At 35.7% G+C, this 24501-nt stretch overlaps 1 protein-coding gene across 3 annotated transcripts in view; it reads right to left on the bottom strand.

The window, feature by feature from the left end:
* C4H18orf54 (chromosome 4 C18orf54 homolog) overlaps positions 1 to 24430 on the bottom strand; it is a 308334-nt gene extending 283904 nt beyond the window's left edge. The window contains exons 1-9 of one of the 3 annotated variants that reach the window (XR_010662920.1): positions 24216 to 24430; positions 23512 to 23608; positions 21161 to 21483; positions 19089 to 19874; positions 18602 to 18752; positions 16005 to 16107; positions 9706 to 9837; positions 9275 to 9345; positions 7574 to 9063 (exon numbers count right to left, since the gene is read on the bottom strand). Coding sequence is in view for 2 of the 3 variants with exons in the window: in XM_065932761.1 (XP_065788833.1) it covers positions 4099 to 4171; positions 9275 to 9345; positions 9706 to 9837; positions 16005 to 16107; positions 18602 to 18752; positions 19089 to 19874; positions 21161 to 21437 (1593 nt within the window). In the remaining variant the exon portion in view is untranslated. The other 2 variants (XM_065932761.1, XM_065932762.1) reach the window with 2 other exon arrangements.
* Between the last annotated feature and the right edge of the window lie 71 nt (positions 24431 to 24501).

The following is a 24501-nucleotide window of genomic DNA, read 5'->3' as shown; positions in this document are numbered from 1 at the left end:
TGGAAGGTTAAAGTGTTTGGGGAATAAATGATAAAACTCGGTCAGAGCTTTAAAGAAATTGCACAGTATTTCAAGTATGGGAAACAATATGTACAAAGGTGAAAATGAAAACATACTTATGAAGTTTGGGAGAATCTGAGTAAAGCAATTTAGCTACAGCAAACATGCTGAAATAAACCAGTAAGATTTCAGTAGTAGTGTGCATAACAGTGTCTTGCAAAGACTCGTCAGGATATCTTTGAGCCAAAAATGAGGGGAAGAATGGTTAAGGTTGAAACAAGTATTAGGAGGCAAATGGACTAGTCTCAGTAAAGAGGCTGCTACACTGAGAGTTGGTCAGGTCTGGTCTATAGTAAGGACAATGTAGAATAAACTGGAAAGATAAAAAGTTAGGTTTTTGTAAAACAGATCTTAGCCATACATCAGTTTTGCTCCCTTTCATGCTACTTGCCTTTTAGCCACTTATTTTTAATTATTTTTATTAGGAAACAGTTGCTTTACAATGTTGTGTACGATGCTTCTGAACAAAGTGAACCTACTGTACACACACCCTTTTTTGGATCCCCTTCCCATTGAGGTCAACACAGAACTCCGAGTGGTTTCCCTGTGCTGTACTAGGTTCTCATTAGTCACCTACTGTATACATTGGAGTGTATCATATGGGCTTGCCTGGTAGCTCAGCCGGGAAGGAATCTGCCTGCAATGCAGGAGACGCCCATTCCATTCCTGGGTCAGAAGATCCCTTGAAGACGGGATAGACTACCCACTCCATTATTCCTGGGTTTCCCTGGTGGCTCCAAAGGTACTGAATCCACCTACAGTGTGGGAGACCTGGGTTCGATCCCTGGATTGGGAAGATCCCCTGGAGGAGGGCATGGCAACCCATCCAATATTCTTATCTGGAGAATCCCCACGGACAGAGAAGCTTGGCGGGCTAGTCCATGGAGCCGCAGAGAGTGAGACATGACTAAGCACAGCACAGGGTATTACATAGGTCAATCCCAACCCCCCAATTCAGCCCACCCCCTCGAGAAGTTTACTTCTGACAGCACTTCTACCAGAGATTTTGAGACATTGTGAAAAGCAGGACAGAAAGAGAGGAAACATAAAATCAAAACTATGAGTGATTCCACATATGCAAAACATCAGGGGAAGAAAATCTTGCCATGACTTATCTTCAGGCAACATTTTGGTATAACTACATATGATTTACATTTATGATTTAACATTATCCCAAACATTAAATATACAAAATACCCAAAACCCACATTTATAAATTTCAACAAGAAATGACAAAACTAGAGAAACACATAACCCAAATGAACCCAACACGGAGTTCCTCAATGTGGTCAGAAATCTATGAATCTGAAGTGAATTATCCCAGAAAAAACTGACGAGTTCCTACTGATAATAAAGAAAATGTAGTTAAGTTCAAGTCTTCACATATTCATCACAATTTTATCCCTGGATCTCAAATAACTTTTGTCATTAGGTTTGTTCAATTTTTTCTTAACTCAATTAAAAACTTGAAAATGTTAGGGGAAGCACACTGATTGAAACCGCCCACCCTGGCCAGGCACCATAGTAACCATTTGCATGAGTTGTTTTATGACAGGAGATTCTGATAAGGAATACGGAACTAGTAAGCCACCACCAGCCAGAAGAGTTCGGGAAAGGTCGAGAGGAGACACTGCCTGTCCGTCCACTTCTCAGAATCCCTCTCGCTAGCATCCATCGTGGCTGAGCGATGCGTGCGCCACCAGGAAAGACTCTGAATTAGAATGATTGGCCAAAGACTACCCGGAAACTAATCCCATCACCATAAAACCCAAGACTGCAAGCCACACGGCAGAGCAGTTCTCCTGGGTTCCCTTACCCTCCTGCTCTCCAACTGGGTGCACTTTCCCAATAAAATCTCTTGCTTTGTCAGCATGTGTCTCCTCAGACAATCCTTCTGAGTGTTAGACAAGAGCCCAGTTTTGGGCCCTGGAAGGGGTCCCCCTTCCTACAACAAAATGTCATTAAAGTTTTATCACTTTTCCTATTCAATATTTTTCAATATACCTAAAAGAGAGAAAAGGGTTGATAAAGCCTTATATTCACAATGCTATTTTTAAAATCTAATTGCCTTAAATTCCCAACTCAGTTGTCTCAATACTGATGTCTCCTTTTTTCCTTTGGAAATTTCAAAAAAATGCTAAAATATTCAATTCCTTAAATAATTTATTGAACATTTATCATTTACACTTTTCTTACTGAATCACTGACATTTTTTAAAGGTTACAATTAATCATTAAAAGTTTTCTTTTTGCTAAAAAACTTAAAACTTCCTTATTTAATACAAAAAATTTTGGGATAGGTATCATCAAGTTTCTTAAAATATTAGTTAAAATTCTAGAACAAGATTATCTTATTTAGTATTGGGAGATATGTTTTTGCAAATGAAGCACTAACCAAATCAATGTTACAGAGAGTCATTAAGCATAGTCCCTTTGCAGATTCCGTCTATGTACATTAAATATATCATGTCTGATCAACATGTAATACATAATTATCTTGTATCTGCTGTGCCTTTAGAATTCATCAAATCCTAGATTTCACTGAAACATGCTCAACTCAGATCCATTAATTCATCCACTTAAAAAGTTTAATTCATCCAACTTAAAATCAATCCATTCACACTTAACAGCCAACCACATTACAATCATCAAAGTAATGTCTTGTTTCATTGTATGCAAACTAGTTGCTGTGAAGCAGAAGACCGTAATCAGAAAATTGAATGTATGTCGGTGGCAAAAACACATCCAGAGTAAATAAAACAAACTTACTAGCAAGTGACTCTCACACTGGGCAAAAAGAACAGTAGTGACTGATTCACTCGGCAAGGGGAAAAACACAGGATTCACTCTACAGTCTTTGACATGTAATTTCTTTAACAAAGGTCTTATATTGTGTTTTAAATTGAGGTGGTGGGGGGGCAGGAATTCTTTGACCCAATGTGTTTAGAAATTCTTGACAGTAAAGGTACTAGCAAAAAATGCTCCAAAATTTGCGTAGTGTTAATTTGTATACATACAAACGTACTCTTTAATTTCATCAGGCTTTTTTAATATACTTCACCACATCTTGACTTATTTCTTCTTTGTTAGTAAACGTACTTCCTGCTCATCAGAAGCTCACTTGGCAGAAGTTGCAAAATTAGAGAGCTTTGTTTAGTTCTACATAGTGACAAATCTTCAAGACTATAGATTGCTTTAAATAAAAGTTCAGCATTTACAAAATAGCTTTAATATAGTTAACTGATTTTTGATATTCATTTCAGTTATGAAATTTCATAAAGCAATTGGTGAAATACAGCTTTTACTAGTTTGAGCTAACCTTAAAATTTAAATCTAAGAAATATCAAAATATTAAATTCTTAAATATCCCCTGCAAAGTGTTTTAAAAACTGTTAAGTACTGTCAAATTATCTCACATAAAATCAAAGCATTAATTAAATGAGGTTTTCCTGGAATTCACAATATAAAACATTCCTTTTAGCACTCCATCAATTAATGTTATTTACAAATACAACATATTCTTAAATGTTTGCTTTATGAGACCTGAAAGTAACATACTTCCATATGGATAAGATACATCAACAATTTTGATATTCCTTAAGCTCCTTATGTTGGATGCTAACGTTATGAGCCTATTTAATTAAGAGATTTTGGATAGAAACCAGGAAAAGCTTCTAAATGATCCAGAACCAGATGATAAAATCATGAGGATGCTGAAGAAGGTTTAAGTCTATGTTACCTTCAAGAACAGAAAACATTCATCTTTAACTATTAGACATATGATAGCCTAAAGACCAAAGTCAGACTAGGAATATGGGTCCTCCCAATTCACCTCTGGTATTTTGGCACAACATGAGGAGAGGCCACACAAAAAATATATGGACGTATTCAAGTCTGGTTTTTAAAAAACATGTGTAATACTTGAACCAATCACAGAATAACGTATGGCTTATAGTTAACTTTGTCAGTTTAAGCAATATGAAAAAAATACATTTTGTTCTGTGGTGACTATTTATTGGTTAAACTTTTATTTTCCTCTTCATATTTTCGGTGACTGTTTCCCACTGGTATCATCAACCAGGTCTCTCAGGCGAGATAAATGGTGCAAAGCCCTTCATTAAAAAGTATAAAACACATTATCAACCAACATCAAGGAATGAATAGGTAATGCAGACAGTAAGAAACGGTCATTACATTGTTTATTAACTTCAAAATCAGTGTAAGAGATAAACTTATGGTATATGTTTAGCATCAAAACTATGAAAATTTTTCTTTATGAAACCTTGCAATCTGAATAACTCAGGGCTAAAATAATTCATCTAAAATTCTATAAACAGATAAAAACTTATGTTTGACATTTAAAGATTTTCCTTTTTAAGTGTACCAAGTAGCCTAATAAAAAACAGTAACAGGTATCATTTGTATCACACTTAAAACATCTTTTCCATGTGATTTTCAGAGTGAGATGATGCCTTCTGATATACTAAGTATATCATTTAAGATAAAGGACATAATTCATTTTTAGCATATACAAAGCAGCTAAAATTTTAAAAATAGCACTAAAGAATCAGTTACATTTGAGGAAAACTCATTTTTATTGAGCATGGGGAAAACAAATGACAATTACATTGAATAATGTAGTATTATACCAGCAACCTGGTCTTCCCAATCATTCCTCAGACAAACCAAGAAGACAGGGACCCTTAACTTTGCAGTCTTCCTCTGAAAGTATTCTTCCAGCTTTCCCTCTCCCCTACCTTTCAGATCCTTGAGGATCACTCAGAAAATGTTACTCAACCATCCAAAAATATGTCTCTGGTAAACAAGAGACTAAGAAAAACAGAAATAATATAACATTTATGATGTGCAGTAATCTCTAAGGTGAGAAATTAGTGAGAAATTACAATGATGTATAATAAATAAAATATATCCTCCACTTTACTAAGAGTAAGAAGATGAGGAAACTAGTAGTGTTAATTACTATATTACATCATATCTATTTCCCCATACTCTACTTCTTAGACACTCAAATGTAGTAAGAATCTGAATTCTGGCACCCATTCAACAGCTTCTGTTAATTTTTGAGACTGTCATCTTCATTAACTAAATGGCAATAACTCATCCAGGATTACTAAGCAATTAGAGGTAAAACTAGACATTATTATTTCTACATCCTATAATAATCTCTACTTAAAGAATTTTCTTCTTCCTAGACACACATTTATGAGGAAGAATACAATCTGTAAATATAATACTTGGGGCTTATCTTCCATTTTCTTTTCAGGCTGTGATTCAAGATACAGAAAAACAAGAGGCTAGAATTCGATCTCACTGTTTACAAATTGGAGGACCACAGATTCTTTAGATTTGAAGGATCTATACAATGGGATGGGGAAAAAAAATCATCTTTATTTTCACTAAATGCTATCTCTAAATTAGCATTTCCTTCCATTATGAATGTAAACAACAGACCAAAGTGATCTCATATGCCACAGAAGTCAGAGATATTTTCATGTCACCTAAGTCATTGCAGGTATGTTCTATACTCATGACAATTCCAAAATTACAAGTTTATATAATAGTTACAAAATTACAAGTTATTAAATTCACTGCTGTAACACAGTTACTCTCATTCTTTCTGTCTCAGTCTAAAAGTTCATATGACATAACTAGGTAACTAATAGAAAATTTTAAGTCTAGTTGTTCAGTCACCAAACAGAGAAGTCTCAGTGGTGACCCAGACATCAATGTCTTCCAATATGCTCTAACTGTTTGCTGATCAACATGTGAAAGGTTAAGTAAAAGACCACACAAATGGTTAATGCTTTTATTCAAGTTAAGCAAAAGGCTTTCACAATAATACACGTTTTTTACAAAATGAGTTTTAACTTACCTGTATTTTAAATGTATTGTCTTATTTTAAATGCAATAAAGAGAAGCATATATTATTACTATTCAGAAATGTATTTAAATATTTTCATAATTAATTCACTGTAACTGGTTTCCTTTCTAATCCCATGTAGTATATTTTACACCTTTAAAACACAATGTCAGGTGGGGGGGGTGGGTAATAAAGGAAAGGAATAAAAAAGCTAAGTAGAAATATGAAAACTTTAGTGGTTCTATCTCAGTTACACAATCAGTTGGCAGTTTCTTTCATCTAACTCTTTTGAGAATAAAGCTTAGAAAAGAGACTATCAAAAGTGACTGGTATTTCAAAGGTAAGTAAGGGAGAAGGGAAGGATAAAACTGCAGAAGGAAAATTTCCTTGATTTTCTTCTGTCAAAAAGTGAAAAAGCACATTAATGGGGAAAAGATCAACTTAAGGATTATATTACAACACTGGGTAATCATTCACCTTAAAAACTGAAATTTAAAAACTCGTTTCTTATTTTGACAATGCATCTACCAATAACCATTCAAATACATACAAATCAATCCCCAGAAACTCAGTAACACTGATTATATGATGACAGTTCAGCTATATTTTAATTTACTTATTGATATCTTGCATTTACGTTTCTATTAATACTACTATATTGGCTGTTCTCTTAAAGACTATGTTTACTGACCAATATTCAGCCTAGTACTCCGCAAGAACTGAACAAAAGGCTTTTCTGGACAAACTGCCTACTATTTTCTAGATCTAAGTAACATACAGGCACATTAGAATAAAGAAAAATCTTTGCTTTAGGGTCATGTTTTGCAAGTCTGAGAGCTAATTCTGTCTATCCCTAGTGTAGAATGAACACCAGAAAACTGAGCAGGAAAGGAGATCTGAGAAACAAGACAATTTTCCAGCTATCATTAAGCATGGTCTTCACAGCATGACCTTTATTATTGAGAATTCTTACACATTCATCTCCAATTAATATATAAAATTACATGTCCTGAGGCCAAAACCAAATTATTTTTGGAGGACTGATAATTCTGCAATCATCCACCATTGTTCACCTTTATAGTATGTGAACAATATGCAGTTGCTCATTTTTTACAACCATCCTAAGCTTGTATGACATAATAAAAGATCCTAGCAAAGGTACTGGCTCAAAAACCAATTCTTTCATTTGCTTAAAGATGATAACTTTAATATGTAAATACATAAAACAAAACTAAGTATTATAGGGATACAAAACAAATATAACTTTGATTCCTGCTAAAAGAAAAATCTTTCTGGAAAAAATAACATCTTAAGCTGTATCAGCCATTTATACTTCAGGTCCAATGAATCTTTTTCTATTATTTCTAATAGGAGAACCTAAGAAAACTGAGTGTCCAGGGGAGTAAACAGAACCCATACCAAGATCCTGCAGTTTCCTAAAGCTAATGAAAGATAATTTAATGAACTGGTTAGCAATCCAAACTGTGAGAAAATCCAGTTACCCTAGAAAAGTAACTAAAGCTCCTAAAATACAACCTATAACTTCTGCAAAAGTTGGGTTCCTTTAAAGTATGAAAAGATGACCATAATCCTAAACAGATACTTTGCAGTCTTGTAAGAGAAATTCTGAGACTGAATTAATCTTAAGTTTCCTTACTTCACAATACTACAAATGCCTTACTGATAAATGTAAAATAAAAGCCAAATTAAGGTTGCTTCAGCTAATCCAAAAGAATCAACAGCTAAGACCCATCTAACAAAACTGGACTCTTACTCTCTAAAACTGGCATTCTGTAGACAAGATTACTGATGGTCTAAGCTAGAAAAAAGTTACTACTATAAAAAAAAAATACAGAAAATGGTAAAAGCAACTGTACAATCAGTATCAATTTTTGTGGTTAACTACCTATGGTTCAGAGTTCATTTCCACCAAGAAAAACATCTTCTGGGCTATGTACTTTAACTCAGGAAATACACAAGTCTTGTGACACAAGTTCAATATCAATGTTTTTAAGAACTGTGGAAAGCTTGAGGTCATCTACTTTAAATTTTAAAGCAGAACGAGGTCTTTATCCAAGATAATCAATTGAGGTACTGCACAGAGACTAAAAGGATAATGTACCACTACCATTAATGAGAATAGTATTAGGAACACAAACTGTAGAATCTGTCTGGTTTGAATTCCAGTGCTTTTTTTTTTTTTCCAGTGCTGTTTTACTAGCCAGGCAGCCTTGAGCAAGTTACTTTATTACTTGATCTGTATTAGAAGCAAATAATAGTACTTACCTCATGGGGTTGTAAAAATCACATGAATGACATACAAAGCACTAAGAATACTGATACTTGGTAAATGTTCAATAAAGGTTAGTAGTATTAGTATCACTACTCACTGAACCCTATTAGATATGAAACATTATAGCCAAGACTATGGCAAGCAACAAAAAAAGAGGCATTATTTCTACCTAGAATAGCGGCAGAAATTCATATATATTTTTTAAAGTATGAAAACAAAAATGATATACATATCTTTCTCATGACAATGATAAATTTATAAGTCTAGGGTTTCACTTTTCCACTGCTTCCTTACATAAGAGAATCCTAAGCAATTCTGAAAGGACAAACGGTAGTCAGTATTTGTCTAGCCCACTTACAGCCAAGCAAAATAATGTTACAAAGTAAAAAAATTTTAATCTTAGCGTTAACTAAACTGCATATTCCATCTTTTGAGGGCACTTCATATTCACACAACCAAATCCCTAAAATTTAACCTTCTCTTCCATCAATATCATGACTACAGGAAAGAATTGCATTCTTTCCAACTTTTAAGATAATGGAACTAAGAAAATAAGTAGATTAACACCTTAGGGCATTTGGACCTATCTTTACATCCAGGGCATTATATTCACTTTAGATTTCTGTGGAGATACATCAAACAATGATACAGTTATTTACCTCCTCTAGAGAGAACACAGGACAACACATCTCAAGCACAAGTTGTCCTTCCAGAATATCCACACCATTGCTCTCTCAAATTGTTGATATTACTCAGAAGGGAAAAGGAAAATTTCTCCAGGCCATTCACAGCTATTATATTTTAAGTGTCCACAGTTATCTCATTGAGCCCTAAGAATATTTTAAATAGAAAATAGCAAACGATTAAGAGAAAAGTCTGAGGGTTAAACAACATGCTCCAGGAAGCTTAAATATACCTAGTACATTTCTTCCTTCTTAGAGCTACTTAAGTCCATCCTATAACCTTCTGATTTCAATCAAAGCAATGACTAAAACAGATTTGTATTCATAACATACTCAGAAATTAACAGAGAACACTTACTTTTGAAGTGACCTAGTAATAGGAGCCATACTTTCCTTCAACTGTAATTTAGAGAGATCATCTTCTGAGATCTATTATTCAAAACACCAAATATAATGAAATAGTGAAAATATTATGTAATTACAAACTTAAATGTTATTTAATATGTGATTAATAAGAACACATTAAAAAATATTGTCTGTATTCCCAAGGAAATAAATCTAGTAAATAATTTTCAGTAAAGCTTATATATATACTTTTAATTCTAAAAATATAACTTTATTTTGCAACAGTCCTAAAGTATGCCTCTAAATGTTTGTTCATTATATACCATGCTTATTAACATAAAACTAGAGGGAAAAGCTACAAAAAGATCTAGGAGGAAATCGTATCCTTCACAGATCTCAATTTGCATTCATAGATTTCAATTCATAAATTAAGTTTATGCTTACTTGTTTAATTTCTCCTTTTGGCTCTGCAGTTTTATTCTGATTGAAACTTTCTTGAACTGCCTGAAGATTAAATAACATTTGCTTCAGGGCTTCAACAGGTCCATGATGTCTCCCTCCAGAAAGGGTACAGCTCTAAAGTTAAAACACATGAATAATGAACCACTCAAATTCATAAGGGGAAAAGTTATATTCTGCATTATTTCCCCACAATATAAAATTAATGCAAAATCCAAATAATATATGTCAATAAAATGTTTCACCAAATCAAAACTGTAACTCAATCTTCTCTTACCCAGTCCCCAGATGGAGTCACTTAAAGACAATCATTACTAAAATGTTGGCATATACTTTCTAGTCCTTGTTCTTTTACAATGAATGGCGCATGTTTATATTTGCAACACATTCATTTACCACATTTAAAATCATAGATTCTTACAAGTGAAAGGTCCTTAGAAAGCAGGTAAGCCAACATGCTCCTTTCAAGTGTGTAAATGAAGCTATCAACTGAACAAGAACTAGCAGTTCAAATACACAATGGTGTACTCTTCATTCTAAGAAAGGAAGGAAATTCTGATACAACATGGATGAACCTTGACAACATTACACTAAATGAAATAAGTCAATAACAAAAAGAAAAATATAGTACGATTCATCTTATACTATGCTATGGATTCAATTTGTGTCCTCCAACCCCGCCACCACCCCCGGAATTCATGAGGAAATCTAACTCTGAATGTGGCTGTATTGAGAGATAGGGTTATAAGGAGGTAATTAAGTTAAGTGAGGTCATAAAGGTGGGACCCTGACAACCACTGAATTAGGAGACCAAGGAAAGGCCATGTGAGGACACAGTGGGAAGGTGGTTTGTCTGCAAGTTAGGGAAAGGGCCTTCACCAGTAAAATAATAAGTTAGCATCTTGATCTTAGATAACCCTGCCTCCAAAACTGTGAGAACTGAATATCTGTTGTTTAAGCCACCTAGCCTATGGCATTTTGTTATGGCAGCCTCAGCAGACTAAAACATACATGGTTTCCAGAATAATCAACGTTATCAAGAACAAGTAGAACAGTGCCAGCAGAGGGTAGTAAACAGGCATGGGGGTAAACAGGTGTGGGTAGTTAAGTGTTTAATGAGTACAGAGTTTCAGTGGGTAAAGATAAAAAAGTCCTAGCAAGATAGAGGTGATGGGTACACAACAATGTAAAGATACTTACTGCACAGAACTATATACTATATCCTTAAAAATGGTCAAAATATTATGAATACTTTACCAAAATTTTAAAAAAGAAGAAAAACAAACAGCATAAGGATTCAGTTTGGCTTATAATCCTAACAACCTCGGAGACAGCACTTGAGGCATTATTTCTAAATGATCTGCATCCAGTCACTGGTTTAGAAGAAATTCTAGTTGCTAATGCTAACCATAAAAGTTACAAAAGCTTGCCTCTGAAATTTGGTGTCTGCCTTGAGTGAGCTTTTCCGGCAAAATTGTGGCCACAGTACCAAAAACAAGAAAACTAAAAAAAAGATTATATTAACTGTTATGTGTCATTCATGAATGAATGTTTAATAAATGCTATTCAGTACGTTTGATAGAATTTGTTCTGAGACTTGGCATTAAATCCTGATAGTGAATGCCTCTGAGTACATCTTTTGGTATAGCTTTGACTCTTAGAACTATAGTACTGTTTCATATATTCAAAAAGCAACCATTTAAATCACATAAAATGTGGGAATAACCCAATTTACACAATAAAAAAATGACCTAAGAGTATTACAAACCAATGACATGACCACACTGAAAGGAGCTGAGCAGAAAATAATTAACCAAGGTACGTTTGGAAAAGAATACGTTGACTAGATACTGTGCAGCTAAAGACAAAAAGTGTGTGTGTGTGTTAGTCGCTCAGTCGTGTCCAACTCTTTGAGACCCCATGGACTAGAGTCCGCCAGGCTCCTCTGTCCATGGGATTCTCCAGGCCAGAATACTGGAGTGGGTTGCTATTTCCTTCTCCAGGGGATCTTCCCGACCCAGGGATCAAACCGAGGTCTCCTGCATTGCAGGAGATGCTTTACCGTCTGAGCTACTAGGGAAGCCCCAAAGACAAAAAGAATCGCACACAAACAATATAACTTAGCTAGTAAATTTATTTCTTACAGCAATTCTGAAACTATGCATATGCTAAGACTGAAAAAACAAGTAAATCTATTATAGATAGTAAGAGTAGAAATTCTTACCAGAGGAGAAAGAAGTTACAAATAAAGAACAGAAAGCGCTGAAACTAATACTGTGGTATTGAACTGGAATTGGTGTCAGTATGAACTCATGATTTTATACCTACACATAAAATATATTAATACGTATGTAAATAGACATTGAAATATGTATACGTGTATATGTGGGTTAGCAAACATGTTTTCTAAGTCTGCCTGCCGAGAAAGTCTAGCATAAAGAACAACCCAGGAGCAATCAGCGCACCTTGTGCTTAGATCTTAGTCTCTAAACAGTTTTCAAATAGAAAGAAACCATGGCTCCTCAGAGAAGTCCTCAAAAAATGATAGGGACATGTCAAAAGGACACAGGAGCCAACCTGAAGCAACTCTTACGGCCTAAACTGGAACAATTTAAGCAACGAATTAATAATATTATATTGTAAACCTAGAAAACAATACCAGGTTTCCCTGGTAGCTCAGACGGTAAAGAGTCTGCCTGCCATGTGGGAGATCCAGGTTCCATCCCTGGGTCTGGAAGAGCCCCTGGAGAAGGAAATGGCAACCCACTCCAGTATTCTTGCTGGGAAAATCCCATGGGCAGAGGAGCCTGGCAGATTACAGTCCATGGGGTCACAAAGAATCGGACATGACTGAGCAACTTCATTTTCACTTTTCTTTCAAACCTAGAATTAAATATCTGTAAGTCCCCAGATTTAGAGATGAACTTATGGTTGCTAGGGGGGGTTGGCGGGAAGGGATAGTTAGGGAGTTTGGATAGACATGTACATACTGCTATATTTAAAACAGATAACCAACAAGGACCTACTGTACAGCACATGGAACTCTGCTCAAAGTTATGTAACAGCCTGGATGGGAGGGAAATTTGGGGGAGAATGGATTCGTGTATATATATGGCTGAGTCCCTTTGCTGTTCACCTGAAACTTTCACAATATTGTTAATCAGATATATCCCAATATAAAATAAAGTTTTAAAAAAATCTGAGTCCCAATAAAAACAGTTTTATAAATGGGGAGGAAGGAAGAGCTCATTACACAAGAACTTCAACTAATAATTCAGACGAAAAAGCAATGATGGTAAAAACATCACCACCAATGATGGTAAAAACAGTGGATGGAAGTTTGAGACTATTAATACTTGCACAATCTCACAGCATCTCCCCTAAGATATTTACTAATTAACAAGAGGAAGCTGTAATTTTACTAAAGAGAAAGCCAGCAGGCACATGTTCAAGACTAATATCACCAGTACTAACATATTATTATAGGTTTATCTATAATAAATACAAATTATCTATAAATAAATATAAAAATAAATTTCTACAATAATTACACATTATCATTATCAGTATACTGCTCTGGACTGAATGTGTGTGCCCCCTACAATTCAAATGTGCAATGTGAATTAATCCCAACATGACAGCACTTGGAGGAGGGCCTTCTATGAAGTAACTAGGTCATGAAGGTGGAATTCTCATGAGCAGGATTAGTGCCCTTACAGGAAGACACAGAAAGCTTGCTCCCTCTCTGCTCTCTGCCACATGAGGAAATAAGCAGATGGCCACCTGAAAACTAGGAAGCAGGATCTCACCAGACACCTTCATCTGAACTTCTCAGCCTCCAGAAACGTTAAGAAATAAATGTCTGTTGTTTAAGTCACCTGGTCTATGGCATATTTACTAGAGCAGCCTGAACTAAGACACATTATCAACATTATCAACGACAACATGACCCCTCTGATATGATGCACTGAGAAGGGCACAGCATGATTTCTGTTTTATTCTTGCCAAAAATTCATAACCCCATTTTAATCAAGAGTAAACTTCAGATAAACCCAATGAGGAACAATCTACAGAAAAAAACCAACTGACCATTAAGTCTTCAAAAGTGTCAAGATCATGACAGACAAGACTGAGGAATTGTGAAGACTGAAGCAGATTGAGGAGATATGACAACTAAATGCAATGCTAGATCTTGCAACAGGACATTGGCAGGAAAACTGGTGAAATCAGAATAACGTCTGTGGTTTAAGTAACAGTATTATGCCAATGTGAAAATTACACTATGGTCAGTGAGATGTTAACATTAGGGAAGCTGAGAGAAGGGTGACAGGAACTATCTGTATTATTTTTGCAACCTTCTATAAATTTAGAACTATTTAAAAATTAAGAAACACAGTGGTAGTGAGGTGGTGTGTGTGTAAAGGCAAAAGAAAAGGAATTGGCTGGTTAGTATTTAATGGTCACCCATCTCAAACTTTACAAAATTTACGCAGATCTGTTCCTCTACCAGGGTTCACTTCAACTAAGTAAACTGTACCACTCCCTGCTTTAGTTTCTTGGCTCAAACATCTTGGTCTCATCCTTTGAATCTTCTGTCTCCATCCTACCCAGTCACCTTAAGAACACATTACAAGTCTAACTATTTCTGACCACTTCTAACACTCCCACCTAACCCAAGTCTTTACAATCCCCATTCTGGAAGATGGCTAAAACCTCCTAAATGGGTTCCTTGTCCTTCCCCAGCGCCTCTCAAGTCTATGTTCCATACCACTGACACTTTATATTTTAAAATGTAGATCTGATCATTTCATTCCTCCGAAGTACTTCAGGCACTTTTCATCTCACTTAAAATGTAAAATCTTCATTCCACTGCTTACTTACCTACACGACCTGACTCCTGGTTACCATCTTTATCTCTTAAACATTCTTCCTTGCTCATTTTGACTGAGCTACACTGACTGGACTCTGATTTTCCTTGAACATTTTTCTGCCTTAGGGTTTCTGCACTTACTATTCCCTCTAAATGAAAAGTTATCTCCCTCTGAGTACACAATGGCTTATTCCCTCATTTAAGGTTTTGGTGCAAACATCACCTCACAAGAGAGGCTGTTCCTGCCCACTCCAGTTAAAATTTCTCTGCCCTCATTTCTCTATCTCAATCAGTTTTTCTTCACAACATCTGTAAGACTCTCCTTTATACATGGGCTTCCCAGGTGGCACAACGTATAAAGAATCCATCTGCCAATGCAGGAGACACAGGTTCAATCCCTGGGTTGGGAAGATCCCCTGGAGTAGGAAATGGCAACCCACTCCAGTATTCTTGCCTGAGAAATCCTATGAACAGAGGAGACGGGTGGTCTGTAGTTCATGGGGTCGTAAAGAGTCAGACATGACTGAGCACAACACTTATATATTATTGTTTGTTGTTGTTATTCAATCACCATTACCTATTTCATTTTGATATAGCTCCTCTGTCCAACTTGGAATAAAAAATCCAAGAGACAAGGATTCTTCTCTTATTCACTATTAGGAATACAATTCCTAGAAAACTGTTTGGTACTCAAATTTATCTGGCAAATAAACAGTTGATAATTAAGTTTCACTTACCCAGCATTTGCTATAGTATCTTCTTAGAGCACTAAGGTCAGACATATTCTGACAACCTCGACTTTCTCTAGTAAATTTCACTTAAGGAAAAGATATATATTAAAATTTTTAGCTAATTTTTGTCTGGAATGTTCAGTCTCTCAAATCTTCCAGATGTCAGTATCTCAAAAGTGTATTCAATATTTAACAGCCATGAATTAAAATTCTAAATCATATTATAATCATTCCTTATGTACATATATAAACATTTACACTTTATTTCAGGATTACTTGCAAGATGTACATGTGATTTTATAAGGCTGAGTAATAAATTTCCCATTTTAAATTAAACAGATGTATAATTGTCTCTTAGAAACACAACTCTCAATAAGCAACTGCCCTATGGGAAAATATAATTTACTCTGTAAGGCGCTGTTTTACATGTTTTCCAGGGGGAAAAAAAAGAACCACTGTAATGACAATTTAGGCTCCCCAGAGAGTTCAATCCCAGGCCCCTCTACTTCAGAATACCAAAATTATCAGTAATTCTAGGAGTGATGGTCTTACAGATATGTGCTGGGGAAGAGAGGATTTGAGCCATTTTTTGTTTTATAATATCCAAATAACTTAGAAATTAATATCTATAAAATAGTCATAAATATTCCTTTAATAAGATAAAAAGATTTAATGTCACCCACCTGATTATCATCATTTAAAAAATCTTTAAGGAATTCATTAGCATACTTTGTCTTTGGAATTTGTTGAGGACTATCATCAGTGTTAACAGGAACAGGAGATTTGCTAGGATTTAAGGATACAAGACAGCATATAAGTTCCCAATTCATAAAAATTAGTATATAACTGACGGTTATCATTTAAAATGGTCACCATGAAGTAACCATTATAGACAGGATTCCTATGGATGTTGCTTGATAATTCCTTCATCTTCTCCCTAAATTTCTTCCTTCATCGCTCCCTATCTCCTTGCTTCTCCTGTAAAGCTTTAAGGAAAAATATAAAGAAACTGAAGACATTAGTCTTTAACTAAATAAATGAGCCTTCGAATACACTTATCCTCCAAAAGCTCATTTGTTTGAAACAAGCAGTACATTTTTCCAATTAAACATTTTGGGTCACTCAATATTAATACATAATGCCCCCACAAATTTATAAGTTTCTATTAAGATGGAACTACATGCTACTTGTACATCAAAGCAACAGGACAGACTCTCCTCCAGAACTGGCACTAAGGACAGACTAAAGTGAGAGAAGGATTAATTCTGAAATTAAAATTCCTGAGTTCAAATCCCAATCTCACTCACAGTATGACTTCACAAAACTTTACTTTCCCTTCAGTTTCTACATTTGCAGTCCTTACCTCATGTACTACATAAATTTAACTCTCCATACCTGGGACATTTAAAAGAAGTTCAATAAATGAAAGTTTTTTTCTTAATGTTCAAGGGGAAGAAAAGTGCATCCCCAGCAAAAGTAAAAATTTTCTCAAATCAAAAATCCATTAGCTGCAGAGAATAAACTCATTCTATCTCTCATTTATATATCAATATGTGTTTCTTATTAAAGTACTCACATATCTAAGACTCTTAAAACACTTAAACTTCATAATGCAAATTTTTTTCTCAGTAATTAGCAGTTCTTCATTATTCACTCATCTGATTTGTAATTTACTATGAACTTTTTCTTGTTCCCAAGTAGTTTTTCCTCCCATTCTTTAACAAAGAGTTTGTACACCACCAACTATCATCAAAAAAGCATTTACCTGATTATAAAAGATGAGTGTTGGATACATATAGAATCATCATGCTATTCTTCTACTTTTGTATTTGTTTGACATTTTCTATTACAGAAAGTTAAACCAAAAAAACAATTTTTTGGCTGTGGTTATTCTATCTTTTAGTACACTATTACCTAGTCAATTTTGTTTTTGATGACAGATTAATAATTTGTCAACATCACACTGAAGTCAGATCTATTCCTTATCACACCATCAATAACTTTATGTAAAACATAACCATAATATGATGGTACTAGGGCAAACCATTAACGATAATTATACAAGTCAGAAGTCATAGTATCTAATTACAAAATACATTTAGTATATTAAAAAACTTTACTCAATTTAAGCACCTCTGATATCTGCTCACCCTATAGGATTTTACAAATACAGATACAATACAACCAACTGATAAGAAAATAAGAAATTAGTAAATATGAAAAATAAGAGAACTTTAAGAATTAAGAGAGCTAATTATTAATCCTAGTTTGTTTGTTTTTTAACACATTAATGAATCAACCGTTGAGAAATGGAGCTGAACAAACAAAAAATATTCTGGATGATCACCACCACTATTACAATTTACAAGGGAGCATCATAGATCAGAAACTGTCCTAAGTACCTTATATTTATTTTCTAATCAACTGAATCCTGACAATCCCAAAGTAGAAGCAACCTGTACAAAATCTCAGCAAGGAAATGACAGAATCAAGATTTCAAACTGCAATTACAGTCAATGCCCACATTTAAGAAAATAAGACGCTCAAATGAGAAGTTATCAAAGGAGGAGTCAGGAAATAAACTCTAAACAGAATGAAGGTTTAGACAACTGAAGATATTAAATTATCAGAGCCTAGGACAGGATCTAGGATTACAAAGAATGCATTTCTAACATGGAATTAATATCACTAAGAAAAGCAGCTTTCCGAGACTCTTCCTCTACACTCACATTCATGGGTAAACACTTTTTAAATTATTCTGAGCAACTATATCACAGAAAGGTTTAGCACACAAATGAAAACACTCTTAGAAACTTCATTTACCATACAAAAATGATACCATCATTTATGGAAAATAATGATTGAAAAATATTAAAATGTAAATGAAGAGAAAGGAGTATTCTAAAATAGAGAGAAAATATAGAGGGAGAAAAAACTTAAAAGTAAAAAAAGAAAATTAGTAAAATTTTAATAGCCTTCTCCATTTGCAAAATAATTGCTTTTGGTTCTAATTTCTCCTATTAAACACATATCAATATTTTCTAGTGCAAAGAAAGGATCATGTAACAAAGACAAAAGTTATATAAGGTGCCTAAAGTTACCATCATCTTGTGGTAACTAATGAAAAATGTGATCTAAAGCAAACACTGAAAGTTATGCTCTGTAAAAATACCATGATACTACCATTGTTAATTATCATTAAGTTACTTAAAGATTAAATCAGATGTACACATGGCATTCTTCATTTGGAAAATTGAATAATTTCTCTATTTTAACTTACAAAGTAACAGGAATATTTTCCCATGATCTTTCCGCTTCAAGTTTATCTAATGAACAAGGACTGTCATCCTTTTTCATAGACTTTGGTAACTCTTCAGTACAATGCTCTAGATTTCTCTTGGCCTTCAGGATAAGCAATTCAATTTTGTCACCTAATTTAAAAGATTACATTAATTCTTTAAGAAAAGAAATAAATGCAAAGCATAGTAAAATCTTATGAAGGCAACAAGAATTTACATTATTTGGAATATAAACATAGCCACAATAGCAAGCTACGTTAAAATGTGACATTTATTGTGACACAAAGGAAAAAATAAAGACATTTTTCTAGTCACAGAATACTACATAAATAAAGGTGATTAAGAGTTCAAAACAAAAATATCACTTGATCATTGTATCAAGAATATAACAGATCCTAGATGCTAGGTCTAACTTACAGCACTTTGGTCCTTAAAAACAGTAAAAACACACAAAAAAAGAACAATTACCACTGAATGGCTTTTTGGATCCTGGAAGAAGCGGGGGGTTCTCACACAGACACTGGCTAGGTTCAGGACCACATTTATATTCATTCAGTAATCCTTTATCCTCACTCAAGGAATGTGAAATGTTTGAAGGTTCAAAAGAATATTCAAAACAATCTAATTTATTCATTAGCCGAGAAGTTCTTTGTGCCTGGTAACTATGCCGAGGAGAACACTGATCTTCTTTAAACATTTGATATATTCTTTGACTATCTGTATCAGGTAACAAGTCTTGATTGTAGAGCCAAACTGGGTACTTGAAGTCCGGTATACTAGTTATCCCTGAAATATTAAGGTCAGACTTCTGGCTAGTGAGCCATCTTGGGTAATTCTTTTCAAGATTGTGTTCTGAACTGTCCCTAAAAGATAATTTTTTGGAAAAAGATAAAGAAGGTACAGAAATGCTTTTATTAGCCTTATTCATGAATTTTGGGTTTTTCAGCCTACCACATTGCCTTCCTTTTATATTTGTGTACACAACTGGGGTATCTAAGTTATCCTTGCCCTGGAGAGCAGCTGGTTCTTGAAAATTCTGATTCTTTTCTCTGTCAGATGAACTCAGTCTTCCAATGTGTTTCCTATTTTTCTTGCTACTTCCGTGACCTGATCCAAAATAAGTGAAAGAAAATGATCCATCTGCTGGAAGCTTTAATAGATCATCAGTTGTTAGACTAATGGCGTCTATGTCATTAAGAGTCTGTCCACTATAGGATAAGGATAAATGTCTTTTGTCATCCGGATTTTCAAAAGCTGAAAAACAAAGCAGAATTCTGTTTATCTTCCTGTATCACATATAAAAATACTTCATAATATTCAACAGTAAATGAGAATTAAGAATTAAGAATCATGTTTGCTGTTTTCCCTTAATCTTTACTTAAGCTTTGATTAAAAGCATGAAAGGTATAGGCTGATGTAATAGGATATAGTTTTTTTCCTTCACATCTCTTCAATTTAACTACTTGCTACACTTTTTTCTCTCCAGCCTCCTAAATATTCCCATATTCTTTAATTTACAGTTTCTTCATCTAGACACACCCAATGCACTAATACACTCACATGAATACCGGTCACTCAACTGGCTGCAACACAGAAAAAAAACAAGTCGTTAAACTAGGTGAAAAAACAATTTGCTTTCTTGCTTGCTAACCCTGAAACACACAGAACAGCTGTTCTCATTCTCCTCTTCTGGAATATACTGCCCACTCTTCTAACAGTTGATGTAAACTTTTTCACCCTAGAGGTCAGTCAAGTGTTAACTGGGTTATCAACAGATGCATTTTCCAAACTTGTCCTCATGGACCTCGATACCACGCTGTGCTGTGCTCAGTCACTCAGTCGTGTCCAACTCTTTGCAACCCCATGGACTGCAGCCTGCCAGGCTCCTCTGTCCATGGGGATTCTCTAGGCAAGAACAGTGGAGTGGGTTGCCATGTCCTCTTCCAGAGGATCTTCCCAACCAAGGGATCGAACCCAGGTCTCCCACATTGCAGGTAGAATCTTCACCAACTGAGCCACCAGGGAAGCCCTAATGGACATCTGACCAAGGAAAAATCCTTAACATCCTGTGAATGTTACTGACCCACAGAATACAGACAAGGAAGACTAATACAGCCCTATCCTCTCAACTGAACTGATCAAGTATAAATTCTGAAAAGCTAAAAATAAATAAATAAATAAATTCTGAAAGGCTGAGATTTGTTTAAAGTCATTAAGCTAGGTAAAGAAAGCTAGAACCACTAAGTCAATGCTCTTTCCATTACACTGTAACAAAATGGCTTAAGGGTTTAGAATCAGCCATCTGCTATTACTAGTTGCATTTTATAAGTTTCTACTCCAAAGTCAAAAGAGGATCTACCCCAAAACTCCAGAGAACCAAAAAATCACAGAATCATTTAAGAAATATATACAGAACTCAACATTACAAGTCATTTTTTACTTCAAAACAAAATAAAGCATTTAGTTTTCTAAGACTACTATACATCTCTCAAAATGCTTTAGATCAATAGGTAAAAAGAAAACAAAGGATAAAAGCATACCATTGTTTGGTTTACAAATGTAGCTGGAGAATTCTGGCATATTGGTAGAACATTTATCAATATTAATCTTTCCAGTGCTTGCACCAAGACACATTTGGCTTAGATCAAAATCATCAATATAGGCCTGTAGAGCCTGAGACGCAGAACTGTACAGTTTATCCTTATACCGAAAAGAGCCAGAGTTAGAGGAATTACTGCCACTCACGCTGCAGCTTAACAGAGAAGATACTGAAGATTGCCGAGAACAAACTCTGTGTTTTGTATTTGATTTTGCCATGGCTTCCTCAAAATTGGTTATTTCTATTCATTTCTCCTAAAAACAACTATAATACAAAAAGAAAAGGTTAAAGTTCCAATTAAAACGAGTAATAGTTCACACAGAGAAATTACTAAATTTGTATAAACTTTTTACAACTTTAAAAAATAAAACCCATTATCTGTAAATTATTTTTAGGCAACACACATTATATATTTTCCATTTTAATTAATGTAAATTATTTCATCATCTATTTAGAAAACATGTATTGAGCACCTAATATATGCTTGGAATTATATATACAAAAATCATCCCATGAATGATGCAAGGAGCTCAGATCTGCTGCTCTGTGATAACCTAGAGGGATGGGATGGGGTGGAAGGTGGGAAGGGATTTAAGAAGGAGGGGACATATCTATGGCTGATTCATGTTGATACATGGCAGAAACCAACACAATATTGTAATTATCCTCCAACTAAAAACAAATATATTTTTAAAAAAATCATCTAAGACTATATAGGAAGTGTCAAGGGACGAATACTCACTTTTTAAAAGTCCTGTTAACTACTGATGTAGTTTTTTCCTTATGCTGATACACTCTATGACATCACAATACATAACATTCCCCTATACAAAATATTGTTCAACTCATAAGCCCACCACCATACACTACACGCAGTAGGTGCTTGATAAATTTTTTAAAGGCATCAACTGACATAGTTGAAACAAGAACGAAAAATGGAGACTAATTATCCACTTTCAACATTTTAAATGCCAATATGTAACTTTAGGCAACCTTTTCCCCCAAGATGTGAGCAAACAAAATAATTTACAATATTCATCGATAAAGAAATAAACTGCAAGTATTACTGTGAAGTAAGCTGGCAAAATGTTCTTTTCCTAAAATAATGCAATTTTAACAATCCTTTTCTGACATTCGTTTTTTGATACTACCCTATTTCCAATTCTCATGTAAAACAGATTCAGCCCCCCTCTCGAAGGAGACTTAACAGTATGGAAAAATTGCCTCAATGCACTCATCTTTTTTTCCATTATTAAAATTGAGAGAATTTCGGTCTACATTACAAGAGCAACAACAGTATCTATATTTGAAAACCTAAGAAGTAACAATGAACAGGCACTACTTGAGCAAATAATATGACATTCTTTTAGAATTAAATCAATGGATTTTCCGAGGTAAAAATAAAAGCTTAATATCTAGGACTTATCATATGCTATGACATTATAACATGTTTCAGTTCAGGTCAGTCGCTCAGTCCTGTCCGATTCTTTGCAACCCCATGGATTGCAGCAGGCCAGCCTTCCTGTCCATCACCAACTACCAGAGTTTATTCAAACCCATGTCCACTGAGTCAGTGATGCCATCCAACCATCTCATCCTCTGTTGTCCCTTCTCCTCCCGCCCTCAATTGGGGGTTATAATTTTAGGAATGTTTAACTTAGAACAATTTTTAATGTAATCTTAATAACTGTCAAATTTGATTTTAGAACACTGAGAAAGTCTTCCCTTTAAGAAGAGAAAAAGGAAAGAAAAAAAAAAAAAAGAAGAGAAAAAGGTCAGAGTTGACAGCAGTCAACCGAAGCCTCAGACAAACATAATTATTTCCCTGACTGCTCTGATACTACTGGTATACCTTCTAAAGACTGGCTAGACCAAGTCAGCGTTGCCTTTTCTTCACCCCTCTAATGATTTTAAATCTTCTCAAGTAAATATTGCTTGCATGACAAAACTGACCAAACGTTTCCTCCCTTATCCCAAAACAGCACAGGTTACCGATTTTGTATTTTATTTTACAAAATCTTAAAAAAAACAAAACCCTAAAAGAGAAAGCTGCTGGATTACATTTCTCAGTGAGTGGGTAATAACATTTATTTTAATTCACAGGAAGCAAAAAGAAAACCCACGACTGAATTATTCCTGTACCAAGTTTCCAAAAGTACACAAAAGAAAGTTTAAGTCAACTCCTGGGCACCCATCATTCTCCCATCAATGACCAACACAACCACACTCTTTATCCACTCACTTCTCACGTCCGCCACAGAATTATTTGGAAACAAATTCGCTGTCTCTTACCATTTCTTCCGTAAACATTTCAGCATGCCGCTCCAAAAGGAAATCCATCATTCCGACGAATAGAATGTTGAAACGAGTGGCCAGTGGTTTCAACTACCTTTGATTCAAACGCAGAACGTACAGCGTTAAACAACCAATATGGTAATAGCTCACAGGAAATAAACAACCCAACGGCTCTGTGATTTATGTTAGGAAAAAGAACGTGTTTGTGGTTGCCGCAAAAACAAGACTTAATGACCCTGGAAAGCGAAGATCGCTGGCGCCCCTGCTGACGGGCACCTTCGGATTCAAAGCTTGCGCCCTGAAAGAACTAGGACCCACCTCCCTCAGAGATTCCAGCATCCCCCGCCCGCCCACCCAAGGCCGCGGTCACAGACACAGGCTTCTCTAAACCGTTATCAGACAACAGGCGTGGGCGGGCTCAGTCTTTGCGAGGCAGCGGCCCCAGAAGCCCGAGAGCCTCCCTCCCCGCCCACTTCAGCCTCCGGAAGTGCCCGAGGACCAAGCCAGGCCCCTCCGTCCCATTCCGAGCCTCTCCTCGTTTAGCTGCCCGCTTTCGACCCGGCCTCTCAGTCCATGCCTTGCCTCTGGAAACGCCTTTCCTCTCCCACCCCGCCATCTTTCCCTTAGCCCTCCCCTCCCCTCAGGCTGTCAAGGAATGGGACGCCCCTCGAAAATACACCCGCCGTTCGGACCGAACTCACCGACGAAGGCCCGAAAATAAAAACGAGAAAAGCGCACACGTCCACAGTTCTCCACTGAAGGCCTTGGGCTGTCACAGCATGGGAGACGCGACAAAGCATCCCGACCCGGTCGCTGCCCCGCCTCCGCCTCAGTCCGCTCGCATCTCCCTCCGCCGTCACGGCCCAGCGCTACGCCCGCGCTCGCTTTCAAACTGACCCAACATGGCGCTGACTTGCGGTGCGCATGCGTGGTGCTCGGAAGAGGGCGGGGCGGAGGGAATGGGGCCAGGTCGCGGTCGCCTCTGGG

Source organism: Muntiacus reevesi, chromosome 4, assembly GCF_963930625.1.
Source record: "Muntiacus reevesi chromosome 4, mMunRee1.1, whole genome shotgun sequence".
Lineage (NCBI taxonomy): Eukaryota > Metazoa > Chordata > Mammalia > Artiodactyla > Cervidae > Muntiacus > Muntiacus reevesi.
This window is presented reverse-complemented; position numbering and strand designations above follow the sequence as displayed.